This window comes from Musa acuminata, chromosome BXJ2-9 (assembly GCF_036884655.1).
Source record: "Musa acuminata AAA Group cultivar baxijiao chromosome BXJ2-9, Cavendish_Baxijiao_AAA, whole genome shotgun sequence".
NCBI classification, from domain to species: domain Eukaryota; kingdom Viridiplantae; phylum Streptophyta; class Magnoliopsida; order Zingiberales; family Musaceae; genus Musa; species Musa acuminata.
In genome coordinates this window covers 48367348-48384299 of record NC_088346.1, presented here as the reverse complement: position 1 = coordinate 48384299, position 16952 = coordinate 48367348, and the positions used below count along the sequence as shown (strand labels likewise).

General features: G+C 34.7%; 2 protein-coding genes across 3 annotated transcripts; both read left to right on the top strand.

Moving 5' to 3' along the window:
- Positions 1-30: 30 nt before the first annotated feature.
- On the top strand, positions 31-5699 carry LOC135623775 (14-3-3-like protein GF14-C). 2 transcript variants are annotated; one of them, XM_065127101.1, is made up of 6 exons: positions 31-186; positions 649-1084; positions 1194-1272; positions 1803-1925; positions 5162-5278; positions 5360-5699. In XM_065127101.1, exons 2-6 carry the CDS (start codon positions 678-680, stop codon positions 5417-5419), a joined length of 786 nt encoding a protein of 261 aa, XP_064983173.1. In that variant the 5' UTR covers positions 31-186; positions 649-677; the 3' UTR covers positions 5420-5699. The 2 variants fall into 2 exon arrangements, with proteins under 2 accessions (XP_064983173.1, XP_064983174.1); XM_065127102.1 differs by lacking the exon at positions 31-186 and adding an exon at positions 205-298.
- Positions 5700-7258: 1559 nt separating this feature from the next.
- Positions 7259-15525, top strand: LOC135623774 (ACD11 homolog protein-like). Its single transcript, XM_065127100.1, has 4 exons — positions 7259-7765; positions 12348-12520; positions 13782-13927; positions 15174-15525. The coding sequence occupies exons 1-4, from the start codon at positions 7544-7546 to the stop codon at positions 15278-15280; spliced, it is 648 nt and encodes a 215-aa protein (XP_064983172.1). The 5' UTR covers positions 7259-7543; the 3' UTR covers positions 15281-15525.
- The last annotated feature ends 1427 nt before the right edge of the window (positions 15526-16952 follow it).

The window sequence follows — 16952 nt, the reverse complement described above, 5'->3', positions numbered from 1 at the left end:
TTTACCCGTTTTCTGATTGGTTGCAAACGCGGGCGCTCCTGAGGTTGGTCAGCGGGTGCGTTAGAAAAAGGTAAGAACAATGCCGCCCTGTGTTTCCTCATCAATGCATTCCCCTGTCGCCCTAAATAACCCGAGGCAACGTTAGCTACCGATTGAGCGGTGTGCACAGAGAAAGCGAGAGAAAAGGTGAGCAAGAGGAACCCTAAGCTCCTCGGTTGCCTCTGTGAAGGGCCGTGCTTCCGCCGTCATTTCGTGTGATCTGGCCCTTTTTCCGCTTCATATTTCTTGACGGATTCCTGTAGTGCACGGTTTTCTTCTTCTGTGGTGTTATATTCGAACAGTTTCATTTTGAAATCTTTTGATGATGAATCTAAGCATATCATCTCTTATCTATGTTTTGGTTTCTCTGCAAACTCTGCTTCTTTGCAACGTTTCCTTGAATCGAACTGTTTTGTTTTCGTTGAGCAAGAACTTTTAGATCCTCCCAATTGATGGATTCGTTTGTATCTGATTTGTTTTCCTTTCTCGCTCTTTTTTGAAATTGTTTTATTCAAGCACCTTTTTTTTTTTTTTTTTGCTTGATTTTGGGCCTAAATAAACGGCGTAAAAATATCATTTTGATGTCGATCTGTGTTCATAATTCGCCAGAGTCGACATCTTCGTTGAGATCTATCAAAATGTCACCGGTGGAGTCGCCCCGCGAGGAGAATGTGTACATGGCCAAGCTGGCGGAGCAGGCGGAGCGGTACGAGGAGATGGTGGAGTTCATGGAGACCGTCGTGAAGACGATAAACGGGGAGGAGCTCACGGTGGAGGAGCGCAACCTCCTCTCGGTGGCGTACAAGAACGTGATTGGGGCTCGCCGCGCGTCCTGGCGTATCATCTCCTCCATCGAGCAGAAGGAGGAGAGCCGCGGGAACGAGGATCACGTCACCTTGATCAAGGAGTACCGTAGCAAGGTCGAGGCCGAGCTCAGCAAAATCTGCGATGGAATCCTGAAGCTGCTTGACACCCACCTCGTCCCCTCCGCCACCACCGCTGAGTCCAAGGTGTTTTACCTTAAGATGAAGGGTGACTACCACAGGTTAGATGAAACATATTCCTCTAAGAAAAAAAAAGTAGATATATTTGTACTTCGTACTTTTTTTTTTAATTTGGTGGTAACGATAATCTTGTTTTGTTTTTCTGCTTAGGTACTTGGCAGAGTTCAAGACTGGAGCTGAGAGGAAAGAAGCAGCTGAGAGCACTCTTTTGGCTTACAAATCTGCACAGGTACTCCACATTCATATATTAATTTCATGCTGATCCTTAGTTCTTTACCATCTCCGTTTGAAATACCCCCGCATGATGCTAAGGAAATATAGTATCTTTCATAGACTAATTTTTTAGCTAAAACAGAAGCATGCGTGCTAACTTATGCAAGGTAGATTAGGGAAAGAACCAGTGAACTGTGGACCACAATGATGGCATCAGTTCTTTAATATTATGCAATAATATTAGTTCAAGACTCAATTATGGATGAACTATAAGGGATCTGTTTTTCTTATGTAGTCTTGGTTTTCAATCATTATTTATTGTTTGGTTTCTTTTAAATTTTAGGCACTTCTTTGAGTTACTTCTTTTCAGTAATTGTCTTGGTTCGATAAAGTTCTTTTCTTCCCATAGATACCAAACATATATGTTGTTGCAATACTGATGATTGCATATTTTTTCTTCTGGGAAAACATATTTACTTTTTCTTTTTCAAGTCATTCTTGTAAATTTTGCTTCCAAATAGTGACATTTGTTAGAACTTATAACAGGATATTGCTTTAGCTGATCTGGCTCCTACTCATCCTATAAGGCTGGGGCTGGCACTCAACTTCTCTGTGTTCTATTATGAGATTCTTAACTCACCAGACCGTGCTTGCAGCCTTGCAAAACAGGTTTATCTCACAGATCCCTCTTCTTTTACAGTATATTGTGATGCTCAATTGACATTCCACAATCATTCGTTATGTACCTGAGTTGATGTGATGTTTTACTTTTGCTTTTATATGTTATGCTGGAAAAACATAACTTTTCCAAATTGGAAAATAATAAATCATATGAGGTGCATGGAATGAACATCGATATTTTTAAAATTAAAGTTGGGGATTCAATAATCTTCAGTGACATAACCTGAAGCATAACTAAAATGATGATAAATTGGTTTAGTTTGAAGTTCAAATCTAGCTGATTTTTTGTGTTGGACTAGTTAGACTCTGTTTGACTAGTTAGAGTCTTGGTTTTAACTTTTATGGAAAATTCTTATCTTATTGTCCTCTTTTTTTCTTGGAGATAATTCTAGCATATTCTTGGAGCCAAATGATGCTTATGAGCTATGTTTGATCTAGATAACTCTTTTCATAGGATTTTATGGGAATACACTTTTCCTACAAAGGAAGCCTTATTCTGTGATGCTTCTTTAATGAGAGATCCATTGGAGTTGGATTATGCTTATAACAAAGGTTTGGTGTGACTTTCTAAGGTGTGATTTAATATGGATTTCTGCTTTGTAGTCAACTAGAAGACTTACTCTATTTTCCTTGTACCTTTGATATTCTGCATTGGCATCCTTCCACCTCCCATCCTGTGCTCATTTATGCTCCAGTATTGCTCCATGTCACTGCTTCTTTCAGACATGATATATACAAAGATAATGGCTCCATGAAGCTCACCAACTTGTCTTTTAACTTAGTTGTTCTTTATTTTATTGACCAAACATATATTTCAGTCACTCTGCTTCCTTATCCATGTTAGTCTTTATGCTACTTAAATGTTACAATAATATACTATAGGCACTCATCCAATGGTGTTCATGCAAATACTTAAATGTACTTGTAAATGTACATTTAAGTATTTACATTCTTAAATGAGTCACATTTTTATATAGGTAACCATGAACATTCTTAAATGTACTTGGAAATGCAGATGCAGACTCATAGATGCATATAATTAGGTTGCTGCATCTTCTAGTTCTTGTATTCAATTTGATACCTAGGTTGTGCTACGTGACAAATCATTCTTGCCTTTCTTTCTCCTTTAATCAACAATTAGAATTATGAAAAGCTTTGGTTTAAGAACTCTATAGTCTATATTATTTCAGTTCTTGAATTTCACATATGCTAACATTTTATTCTTAAGTATATATTATGGTTTTTGATATATAATTTGAATTACAGCCATTATAGAACTTTGTCATGTTAATACCTCAGAATAATATTATTGGGTGTTTAAAACTGCATCATAATTGCATTGGTGTGAAAATGGACCATAATTTCTTATTTGGACAATTAATTTGGTACTTTTGGCACATCATCTTGATAGTTATTGTAAAGGAGCCTATAATGCAAGTTATTTAATTTTTTTTCTGCTTAGATGTTTTAGCCATGCATCGCCAGTTGTTTTAGTCATACAACCTGGATGTGATGATTCACTAATTGTTTTTTCATACGACTAAAGATTTGAATAAATTTCTTTTATTTTTTCAGCTCTTATTATTGTTAGTAAAGAAATTTTGTGTTTTTGTAAGGGAAATTCATGTAAAATCAACATCTCATCAAATATGATATATTGTCTAGGTCTAGAAGCGGGAGCATATTACATGACTTCACAATATTACATATATAATTGATTTTGAACCATGTTATCATTGTGTTTATGTAGTTTGGTTGCAAATGCCGGTGAACACTTCAATTAATAATGTAATTCAGGTTCCATATACATTCACACCGTTAGATATTCCATTGGTTGGTTGTAAATTTAGGTCATATTAATGTGGTGATATTATGGTAAAGATTGCTTCATGACCATAATTCAAATCACGTTAAATACACTATCTGCTTGTTGGCGTAAAGCTGTGTACACTAATACTCCCTAGACGGCATGTATTAATGGGAGCCTTGTGCACTGGGCACACTTTTGTCACTTTTTTTTATTGATGTGGCTTTTAATGTTATCCAGTCGATAGCACACATTAGGAAAGTTATTTTAGGTGTATTACAGAATGTTTTGTCAAAGTTTGGTGCTTGTGTTGGGGAATGATTCTGTTTCCACTTAGGTGAGTAGGTGAATGGTGGTTGATTTTTTCCTTGTAAAGGTTCAATTGGTACCATGTATGAAGCTGGGGGTTGGTTGATGTTATTTCAAAGGTATGATTCGTAAGAAGTGAGATATTTGGTTGTTGCAAAAGGTTGAGTCCCTAGTTCCCTTTGTTAGCTATTTCATTGCCATTCTTCTACTTATTAATTTCTTTCATTGTTGCTGCTGTTATGCGTTAGACTAAACATGTTACTTTTATGGGCCTTGTTTCTAGTAGGATAGGCTTCTGATGCAAGAACTGACACACACAATCCTTCATCCAAATGTTAACCTTGATGGCTTATTCCTGAGGGGAAAAAAAAAGGATTACTCACTGGTAATTAAATCACATAAAGTTTGCTCAATGTGAATCTCAGCAAAATGCTGATATGTAATTATGCATCATAATATCAAATTTGAAATGAGTTGTGTCGACCTATGTTGTGGAGGCACCAGATGTGGAGTAAATTGCATGTAAGGCTATGTCCACAGTCTACCTTTCTGCATATGTTGATGTCAAGCACAGAATGTTTGAACAGCAAGATGCAAGCCACATATGTTTTGATTGCTAACTAATGAAAAAATTGTGGAAATGATTGTAATGTCTTTGTTGTTTGCCATGGTTAATGGGAAAAAGACCAAACACTCATTGTCAATGAGATCACTGACCGATGGGTGGCTTGTTGGAAAAAATTACTTTAAGATCATGGTGATTAACTCATAAGGTCCTCTCATCTCAATTTCTTGTGCTTTCAGTTGAATCAAGTTGAATTATCTCTGCTTGCCTTACCTAATAACTTATATTCCTGTTCTCATCTTGTTTGATCCATGCATTTCAGTAGTTCATAAAGCTAGTGTTGATTGTTGATCACCATTTCCATTGAGTTACTAAGTTCTAGGTTTAACTGATACATGTTTGATAACAGTTTCTAAAACATTCATTGATCCAATGGTTTCCTGTCTTACCAGTTCAGCAGAAGTCCTGGTTGTCTTGGCCAAATCATTTTCTGGTTTCATGGTTTCATTTTTCCTAAAGCTTCTACTTTGATGGCAATTGCAGGCTTTTGATGAGGCTATCTCCGAACTGGACACCTTGGGCGAAGAATCATACAAGGACAGTACGTTGATCATGCAGCTTCTCCGAGACAACTTGACACTATGGACCTCTGATATCACGGTCAGTTTACTCTCCTTGGTGGTGCTGATCTCTGTCTTACATTCTATTATGCGTACCATCTAACTAGGTTTTACCTGCCAGGAGGATGGAGCTGATGAGATCAAAGAAGCTCCAAAGAAGGAATCAGGAGAGGGCCAGTGATCTGGAAATCGACACTTCCTCATGGGTGATACAGGATGTACCCTTTTTAAGTAGTTGCGAGAATCTTGTGCTTCTTGGTTGTCCTCTCTTCTTTTGTGTTGCGGACAACATAAAGCCAACTGATACTTTCTAGGGATTGGATTGCCTTCAGTATTTTACTATCATAGTTATCTATTAGCTTGTTCTAATGGGAGATAAAAATGATTCTGTATGGTTAATCATGGACAACTTGGTTTTAGTAGCTGGGAAGATACTGGTAACCAGAAGGTAGCATGCATAATTCCTGCGTGTCCGAGGCTATCTGGTGATCAAATTCTATTTGGATCATTATTCCATCCGTGATATTTTCTTCTTTAATGTACTTTGGTCTTTTGAGACATGCGTGCAATGGTTGCAATTTCCATATTAAAAGATGTAAAAGATGCATCCGTGATATTTGGATCATTCTTCCACCTACAGAAATGTTCAAAGGTGTAAATTCTCTTATTGTTTCAATGAACTTTCTCCCTTCTCCCTTTTGTCTCTTTGGGTTGAGTAAAGGGTGAGTCTCTCGGATCGTATTTTTCATTGGGGATACATGTAATTATTGGTCTTCCTGTCGGCTTATGCTTGTGTGAGATGTATAAAATCTTTACATTTAGGAACTCCTTATTATTCTATTATAATTTTATAAATTATTAATCCAAAATCCCTATTTTCTATCCTTTTTTTTGGATTTCATAGTGATCAACAAAAAAAAAATGTCAGAAAACCATCCTTGGCTAATCCTTATCTGGAGCTAAGTGTGATCAGTATTTCAAATTAATTTTAATGAATTATATATATAATGGTTTGTAATATCATAGTGTATTGTTCGATATTGTTTGATATTGGTGGCATGTATCGATTTGATAGAAGATCGATACGAGCGATATATTAGTACATTGTATCGTGTGTCGATACTTTTGGTATAGGTCGATACACATAGTTCGTATTGAATTAATAGTTGATCGATATATCGGTATAATACGATAGAATCGGCATCCAAGTGACCGACAGATTATAATAGACAGGGAAATAACAACATAATAAAGTTAATTAAAGTTGATACGACATATTTTGGGTCCAAGACACGTCACGACCGAGCCACATGCCAGGTCAGAGACCATACTAAGGCATTGCTCGGCACGTCACGTCTTGGGAATCCCGAAACGACGCCGCCCCCAAGACACGCCAAGTCAGAATCCGTACCAAGATATTGTTTGACACGTCCACCACGCTAACCCGCGTACGACCGACTCACGTATAGTAATATAAAGACCTATGACCGACATCTGGCCAGAGGGAGGAGAGGTGTCTTTTGGAGCTTTGTGGCTCCGAAAGGGTAAAACCGTGCGAACGCTTGATCCTCATTGGATCCCCACTGTCCAAAGCGGACAATTCCTCGCACCCCCAAAATGCACCACCAAGTGGTCCCTTATCAAAAGTAACCAATAGGAAAGAAGTCTTCCGGTCATTGAGTTTGGATTGAACATCACAATTGAAAGATGAGATGGATAGTCTTTTTTGGGGCAATTAACATACCAAAATACTTCCTTAATTAACAAGTCTACAAACATCATTACTAAGACATGATTTTTTTGGTACTAATATATATATATATATATATATATATATATATATATATATATATATATATATATATATATATATATATATATATATATATATATATATATATATATATATATATATAGCCGTAAAATAGATTAAAAAATTATAAAAAAAAAGAAAAAGAAAGAAAGGGGAATCATATTGAGGAGGTAATAAGTGGGACAAAAAATTAATAGGTACGGTGAGAGGAGGAAAAGAGAAGGGAAAAAATAGGGACGGTTTCAATCAAGCAACGGCTTTTGTGACGACTTCGTAGGAACGGCCGCGGCTTTCTCTTCTCCGTCCCTCTTATTAGAAAAAGAAAGGTGTTCGACGACTTACCCCAGCCCTCCTCCTTCCCCCACCCACCCCCCAAAAGCAAAGAGGAAGAAGAAGAAGAAGTTGGGAGAGTTTGATTCACTCCGAACCCCCTCGCCTCCTCCCTTTTTCTACGGACGCGTTTTGGCAGCTGATGGTGTTTCTCGGCTGATCATGGGGAGGGAATCGCCCTCGGACGATTCGCCCAAGGTGGCCGGATCCGAGACGCCCCTCGCCGCGGTGGCGCAGGCCTTCGAGGAGCTCGCGAGACTGCTCGAGGCCGGCTCCGGGGACCTCCGCCTTGCTCCCTTCTCCGACGCCTGCTCCCTCGTCTCCATCCTCTTCGATTCCCTTGGTCTCGCGTTCAAATTTGCCGAGATGGAGTATGTCGCCAAGGTTGGTGCTCGATCCGCTCCTTTTTCAGCCGTTAATTTCTCCCGTTCTTATGTTTTAGCAACTGGTAATAGCACCAACGTCCGTTTATGGAGCTATATTTTTTGTTCTTTGCTCGAATCGGAAGTTTGTTTCCGGTAGCATCAGACGCTATGATTCATAAAAAATGTCGACACGGATTACAACATAGGAATTTGTTTTGTTGCTGTCCTGCATCGGATACAGAAAGATGAGACAAAAAACAATCTTTTGATGCTTGATTTCTAATTTTATATTGCAGGAAATTTTACAATCAAGCATCAATTGATACCAAATATTTAATGTCAGCTGTAAGGATGAAAAAGAAAGTTTGTCCAATTCAAGAAATAGAGTTTACTGTGTTGTTTAGATATAGTGAAAACCATCGTTTGACAAACTGGTCAAGACTTATACATACCGTTCGGTGTTGACCGGTTCAAGCTGGTTGTGACATGCTGATTGAGTTATTTGGCATGGTCCCATTTGAAACCAAGATATTCTAATTTAGATAGTTGTCAGCAGTTGGTTGCACTATTAGATGATAAAAAATAATAACAAAAAACTTTTTTACTTGGGATGGAACTTTTCCCGGAGAAATTTTTCTTTGAGATATTTTAAAAATTATCAATTGTGATTATTCTACAATTTCATTAATAACGATATCAATATTATAACGGAGTAAATTAATGGTATTTTGTTATTCGTCTTTGTCAACCCGTATCTCTTAAGATTAAATTTTGAGATTTTTATTCTCGTTAATTGGTTATTTTTCTAAGAATCCTATATTACCAGATTCAAATATCCTTGTACTATTATTGAGATAATAAAATCTATATCCCTTGAATTTTTTTAGATAAATAATAAAATATCAAAAAATAGTTCGTGAATCTATTTTTTTTTCATATGATTTGAAGATCTTTATCTTTGCATGACAATCTTAAATATGTAAATGTCTAAGTTAAGTTTCATACTAGTCTATAACTTAAAAGAGTTGGTGAAATTGACTTACTGGGAATCATATTCAAGATATATATATTCGTCTTTAGAACTTCTCCTCATATTAGTTCAAGTACATAAGAATCATTTATTATACTTCTAATCATATCTATACAAGTATGATTTCGTTTTCCAGTAATCTTATTTTACTATGGCACATTTGATAAAACATACGGAATATCTTATTTAAAAAAAAACTTTAACAAATCAGAATTATGATTTGACTCATCATATCTACCATAAAATTTATTATTCATCTCAAATTTGATAATTTTAATCTTTCTATCTAATTATCTCTTGACTTTATTTATGTACAACTAAAGGTGTCAATAACTTAAAACTTTGCATGAATTAGATATACATAGTCATATCTCGACAAATTATCTATAGAGGTGATAAAATATTTGAGTCTCTAATAAAATAGGAAATATGGAGTGATCCGCAGATGTAAGCATATATAATTTTAAGGAGTTCAAAAAACTATATTTTATTCTAATATTTGATTACAGGATTGTTACAAACTCAAGATTATATTAATTATGTATAACCCATCATATAGAATTTAAAAGTTAATTTTCATTGAATCATAAATATACTGAGTTTACAATCACCAAGAGAGAAATAATATTTTGATAATTCTAGATAAAAAACGAAATTTATAAAATTATGGGAACATAGCATGCATCGTCAAAATCTATCAAATGAATCATCTCTAAGTATAGGTCAAACTTGTACCTTTCCATTTTGAACCAAACCATATAGTCCTTCTTCATATGACCTTTCTTGTAAGAGAAGGAGCAATTTATTATGAAGATTTTTCTTTTATAAGTTTATATTATATTTATAAACTTAAATGATTTACACTTTTTTTTTTATTGTTACTCACTCATTTAGTAGTACCCAAGATATTATAAATTTTTTCTACTTTAATCTTAATTCTTTCTAAAGACATATACTAGTCAGCTCATTTAAGTTTCTCTTATCTTTAATTTTATTATAATGAATTTTAAACGAGTCAAACTAAGAATAAATAAAATTGAATAAATTGTACGAGAAATAACTCAACTACATTGTTATAGCCACCAGTCAAAGACAATGTTGCAACCGCCACAAGAAGCAGCACTATTGTGTGCGCAAATGCCTATGACTAAGGCAAGGCTACTACACACAAGTAGTAGCTGGTATGCATGTGACACTGTCGGTTGTCACATGTCGCACTCCACATGCTTCCGCTGCATACAACAGCACTTGTACACAATCACTGCCTGCGATTGGGTCGACGATCACCAAAGACTGCTACCCTCAATAATGCTGTTATCGACAGCAAGCTATTGATGGTAGTCCGTCGATCAAACACGAGGAACCTTATATAACCCGTAAGCAGGTGACGGGATAAAAGGTATAGGAAAATAGATTGATAACACATACGAATCATTTAGTATCGTATAATCAAAATCTGATAACACCTTTTCGCAAGTAAAGGTGCTGACAAACATATCAAAATATAAAATAGATCTGACATACTTTTATGATTGAAGGTATTTGATTTTAAAGCATGACTCTAATACCAATTATTAGCATAAGAACTATAATTATGCTATTATGTAAAAAAATTTAATGCTAGAAATTGAAATCAAATAATCATAGATTAAATATTATGATTGCGTAGCTTTGATGCTATTCATAAAAACTTTTATCTGATCTGCAAGTGCACTATCCTTAGTCCAAAAACTATAGAGATGTCGATCTACTAGGAGAACTAGACTTACATTCTCCTCTCTTTCTATCCTTCACAGAACCGTTATGAGGATAGATTAGGGACTAAGGAGAAATGAGAGAATATCTATAATCTCTCAAATAATGTAACATAACATCACACATCACGCATTGAGTCCCTAAAACATCTTGTCTATTTATAGGCGAGAGTAGAGGGTCTAAGATAAGTAATTTGGAGAGTCCCTCCCGTCAAGGTATCAAAGTCATCTTATAAAGAATCATACAATAATTGGGTTTCCTTTCTATTGGTCAATAATTGTAATCAGAATTCAATCAAATCTATAATATATATATTACCTAATTAGATAGAGCCGTATAATCTAATAGGTTACAGAAAAAGATGGTAAAAAAAAGAATTTATTAACAAATTATAAATATAACTAAACTAGTGGAAATTTAAAGTTTCTCTGAGCGTAAGTCACGAAACAAAGGAAGCAGGATACTTTTCTAAATGCAGTTGTTGTGGACAAGAGTCCAAAGCCAGCTTAACTAATTGAATCCAGATAAATATTTTTGACTTTGTACTCCAATATAAAAATTTGTCACCTAATAATGCCCAAGAATTAAGGTTACAGTATAAGATGCTTTGTCAAGATACGATGGCAAGAGCATGTACCAACACTATAATCTTTGCCATCCAGTGCCACTGCATGGGCATGTGTGGATTATTTGCCAATGAAATGTCTAGTTTTGTATATGAATATAGTATATAGTAGCTTAAATGGTATTATTTGTTCTTAAAACTATGTATCTATATCTACATGAACTTTGCATTTCAGTCCTTCGGAAAAGAACTCCATATCATAGATATCACACATTATATGCTACCTGAAATAATTCTGCATGGTTTGACTTGTTAATCTTTAGGAAAGAGAATATTCATATTTTAAGGTGCAAAAGAAATAAGTTACAACTCTTGCAAGTTGGATGTGACTGAATGTCAATTATAATAATCCATCTCTTTTAATCTCTAACCATTCTAACCTGCTTTTCTTGCAATTACTGTGGTCACACCCAAGGATCACATAATTATGGGAAGGAATGCATAAATTCCGAATAGCTATTGCATCACATGCCTATCACATACCCACTATTAATAAGTGGGCAAAAGTTCAAAATAGAACTGTTCCTGATGTAGGCCCTAAAGATCATGTACATATCAAGAGAGCATGCAATACAATTATACCACACCAATATTACTCTTGGAAAACATCAATCCAGTTTACAGTTATTCGATTTTATATCTATCTCATGATTCCCTCAGACCATCCATAGGGACATCTTCATTGTTGAACATGACCAGGAAGAATCCATGAGGTATGGAGCTGACATCCAAAGGTTTTGAAAGGATTTTGGATATAGTTTAGTAGGTATCGTATAGCGCATGAATTGATCATCTTATCTATATAATGAGCAGGGCTTAAAACTATTCTTCTCCAAAGGAGTTTTGGAGATACGATAGGGTAATCTCAGTGCCAAAACAGCATTAGTCCCAAAAGCTACATACACTAGGAAGTTGGGTAATTTCCATCTTTATATAATTCAGTATGATCGTGAGTTGGTTTTTCGAAATCATAACAACAGTCTTGTTTGAGTTTTTTTAAGAATTACCTAATGATCAAGTGGAATTTCTTTTCTTCTGCACTCCATTTTTTGTTTTTTTTTACTTTATGTTTGAGCTAAAAAAGTTTGAAAGCTTATTTTGGTATTATTTATTATCATTCTCTAACAGGATCAAAGGATTTGACCATTCAGTTTTCTGCACTGACTCTTTGATTGTGATGTAAATGTTCAGGTGAATGATCTGATTGAAGCATCAAAGACTCATGATACTTTAAACAAAATCATTGATCATGATCTTGAAAATGATACAGTTCGAAAGCAAGGTAGCCATTCACGCAACCTACGCAGAGTCAGGCTAGGTCTTGACCTCGTCAAAACCTTGTTTGAGCAATTTCCATCATCAGGGTATGTTACCCCCCCCTTCAAATAATATCTTTGATGTTTAGTTTCTCAAGCTATTCTGATTATTGGATGTATTACCAATTGCTAAAATTTATAATGCTGGATTGTCTCAGGCATACAAGCAAAATTTAATTAGGACTTGTGTCAGTATAGCTTTCATTGCAGATATTTGCGCAACCATTTATTGTGTCTCTAAAGTGCCTTCTCTTGTTTGAATACCAGATGTGTTTCAGACAACAAAGGAAGTAAAAGACCTCTTTATAACTTTAAAATACATAATATAGTTCATGGTGAAAATTGAAAAAGAATAACAATTTTAAAGTATTCCACTGCTTGATAATGATGCATGTCTCCAGGACAACAATTACAATATCTTCTGGAGCTTTAATTGACACTTTATAAGCAAGTTGCGACTGATTCAAATTTCTACTCATACTAGCCGTTATAATGCTTGTTTTCTTTTCTCTTTTCTTTCTTCTGAAATATCTCAGTGGAGGAGCATTTGGCCAAACCAAGAAGGGAGCAATTATATTTCTTTCTTTCCTTTTTCTCTTTCTTTCTTTTGAAATTCGTATGAGGAGGATAATTTTGCCAAATCAAGGAGGCATTTTGTTATTGTAATTAAAATTATACAAGGTGATGTCACGATCATAGTACTTATCAGAATTGATGTTCAGCGGATGAGGCAAAGAGTTCTATTTCTGTTTTATTTTATTTTTATAACATTCACATAGATGTTGTAGATTGGGCCTACCATTTTGATAAACTGATTCTGGCTTAAATTAGCAGAGAACAATCTAGTTTGAAGCGTAGGTTTCTGTTATTCTCATTAGTAGAATGAAATACCCAATTCAATCTCCAACTTTAAAATGCCAATATTTTGATATGTGTAGTTTCATACAACTTATAACCGGATAATTACAGAGACTATTTTTGCAGTTCCGCTTGCGAAGAGTACTTCCTTCTTAATGGCTTCTTTTCGAAGTTCAGTGATAGCCAAATAAAGCATGTATCTGCTTCAAGTAAACTTTTATTCCATGAATTAAAATAAATTTAGCACTTCTTGAGTTCATCATTTCTGTCCAGTTTTATCACGGAAAATTGGCTCATACTTGCTATAATTCAGCAATATGCATGGCATGCTAGAGATGTACATTGCGCAAATATCATTAAAATTCCTTTTCATTTATAAAATGAGTGAGTTACATTTTGTCTTCTTATTATTTAGGTTAACTCACATCTGTAAATTATACTTGTATTTCAGTGGGTGCTCATTAAAAGAAGCTGCTTCAAATGCTTATGGTCAAGTTTGTGCACCGTTTCATACCTGGGCAATCAGAAAGGCAGTGGGTGCTGGGATGTATGCTCTACCAACAAGGGAACAGCTAATAGTGAGATTAAACGAAACTGGTTAGTGTCCTTCCACTCATATGTATGTATCTATCTATTACAAAATGAGTTCTTGTTAAGAAATATTTACGTTCATGAATATAGGGTGCTTTTTTGTGCTGCTTAACAGTTATTTCTGAAAATGGAATCAATAATTTTTTTTCCATAGGTTTGTATTGTGTATAATTGCCTTAATTGTATATTCCAGAAAAAGAAAAAATTAACTATGAGACAACACTTAATCCTCTAACTATTTAGGCTCTTAGTAAATGTACCTGATTTCTTTTTTTTGTGTGTAATATGCTCCCTCATTTATTGTGTCTACTATGTAAATATCTTGTTCTTGGTCATTGTAACTTTGTTGTCTGGAGGCCACAAGCACTAGTGTGGGGCTCAAGTCAACCTTAGTGGGGATTGGTTTGGCTTGACAAGAAGGGTAAAAACCTTCTATTTGTATTATATATCACTATATTATATAATAATCAATGGTATTATATATCACTGTTTACGATCTGCATCATATCAACACCAAAAGATGTAGAAGTTTTGTGATGATAAAAATTGAACTTAGTTATTTGTCTCTTAAGGGCTGTTAAGGGAAGTCTCTTCTGAAATGCTTTGCTGCTGCTGCTACCTGCTCTTCCTATAGGACATCTCACTGGTCTGACAAGAGGCACAGAAGCACGAAGCCATGTGCTTCTGAGGTTGCAATGCCTAATGACTGTATTCTTCATATATGAAACATGTGGTTTTATCAAGAGTAGCTTAAAGCTATCCAGGCATCCGGGATCCAAGGCCTTGATCTGAGTTTGTGTAGATCCTGCCATCAAAACAACTAAAGATTCTCTATATGCTTCCATAGGCTTCTTAAACAACAACAATAACAACAACAAAATCGAAAGTTCCACTTATTTGGGATCGGCTATATGGATCTTTTGTTGTTATTGAGATCTATAAAATGCCTTATGTTTAATTAAGTTTAGAGTACTTAAGTTTTTAATTATATTTTTCATTAAAGTCTTCTTAGATCTTCCTCTACTTCTTCTCGTACCACTAACATTAATCAATTCACCTACTACCATATCCGGAGGTCTTCTTAAGGCAATCTAACACCAGGTAATGATTGTGCTGATGACCTGAGCAGACTTCACATTAGAATTTGGATTTTCTTCAAGCTCGATATGCTGTGTTTATCGATATATGTCGTTATCCAAGTTATGATTTGTACAAGCTACTGAGGTTAGAGGATTTCTACTATTTTCTGCAGATCAGTCTGTACATAAGGAAATGCAAAGATTCATCAACGCGTGCAATCCGATCATACAATACATTGACAATCTTTTCCTGTCAAAGAAAATTAGCCTAGACTGGTGATGCAGCACTTAACTCTACCATTCTTTCAAGGAGCTCGGCTTTTTGGAATTCAGAAAATATTTTTCTTCAATGTCTTCATGATTCTTAGTTCAAATTTTATTAATAATACTGTAGTGAAGGACGGCGATGTTGCTGCTACTATTTGTTCAAATTCATTGTTATAAAACAATGTTGTATCAATATCTTATTGGAAAGGATGATGAAAACAAAGGGCTCTGTAAAACTGGTGTTTTGTTTGTTTGATTTTTTTTTTCTATATATTTTTTCCTTTTATGTCTGGAAATAGTGTATTCATGGAAACAAATTTTGGTATATCCCTTTAAATATTACTACAGCTAGTTGTAGTTAACATTTGCTTGTCTTAGTTAAAATATATATTAAACATTTAAAATATCTCTAATTCTCTTATAATTGTGATGAGTTTTTTAATGGATATTAATATCGTTTAGTGTTCCAACTTTCAACTAATAATCAAAAGATTATCATACAGAGATTTAACAATTATCGACAAAAACATGGAAAAAAAAAATTTTACCATCAAATTTAGAAGAATAACATAAATCCAACTTATCAAATCATCTATGAGGTAAAACCCTTCAATTTTTTTCTCTCTCTTTGAAAATTTACATTTAAAATCCTTGAAGAGTGAATTGTGGTTCAAAATTTGGAATCTACATGCAGATTTTTTTTCGCATGATAAGCATGACTAGAAGCGTAGTTATTGAACTCGAACAGATCACTTGTCAGACCATTGGATCAACTAACATAATAATAATTTAATAAATTTTTTTATTTTTCCTCCCTATCTCCTCCTCCTTTCTTGCATCTATTTTCTCTCATGCCTCTCTTTACTAGGGCTAATTAAATATTATAATACCTCCTTTTAGTTATACCTGATTGACATCATGGTCCTTAGACTTAAATATTTTATATTGAATCAATATAGTTGTAAAAGTAAAATATCTAGTTCATTTACCTTATCATTACTGATTTTACCAATGGAAGCATGAAAATAATTAGCAAAAAGATAATTTCAACGTTCCAATTGATGGTGGCAGGCGATGGTGACACCACTAAAGGCTGCAGGTGGCTATTGTGGATAAGAAGAAGCGATGATGAAAAGTAAGGGTCACTTTGCATCTATGTAGACATCAACGAAGATGTAGAGTGGTGAAAGACTCGCTCGGCAACTGCATTGATAACCATCGCTTTGCATTTGTTCTTTTCTAACAAATATTATATCTTTATAAGTAAAGATAAAATTATTTATTATCAAAAATAAAAAGTCAACCCTAACACCCCTCGCAATATGAGTTCAACGATGGGAACATATTATATTAATCTCCAATAAATATAAGGTTGGACTAATTATATATTACCCTTTATAATTAGACCTTTTTAGTATCTCGATCATTATATTTAAAAATTTTACATTGGAATCTCTATAGTTATAAAAGTGAAACATTTAACTCAATTTACTCTAACGCTATCAATTTTACCGACGGAAGATACATCACATGCACAAATGACACAAAAACAATAGGCAAAATGATCATTTCAATATCTCAATTATGTTTTCAATGGTGGCGGACAATGACATCGTTGGGGGTCACAAGTGATTGTTGTGGATGAGAAGGGAGAGCAACGTCAAGAAATAAGGCAAAAGGAGAAG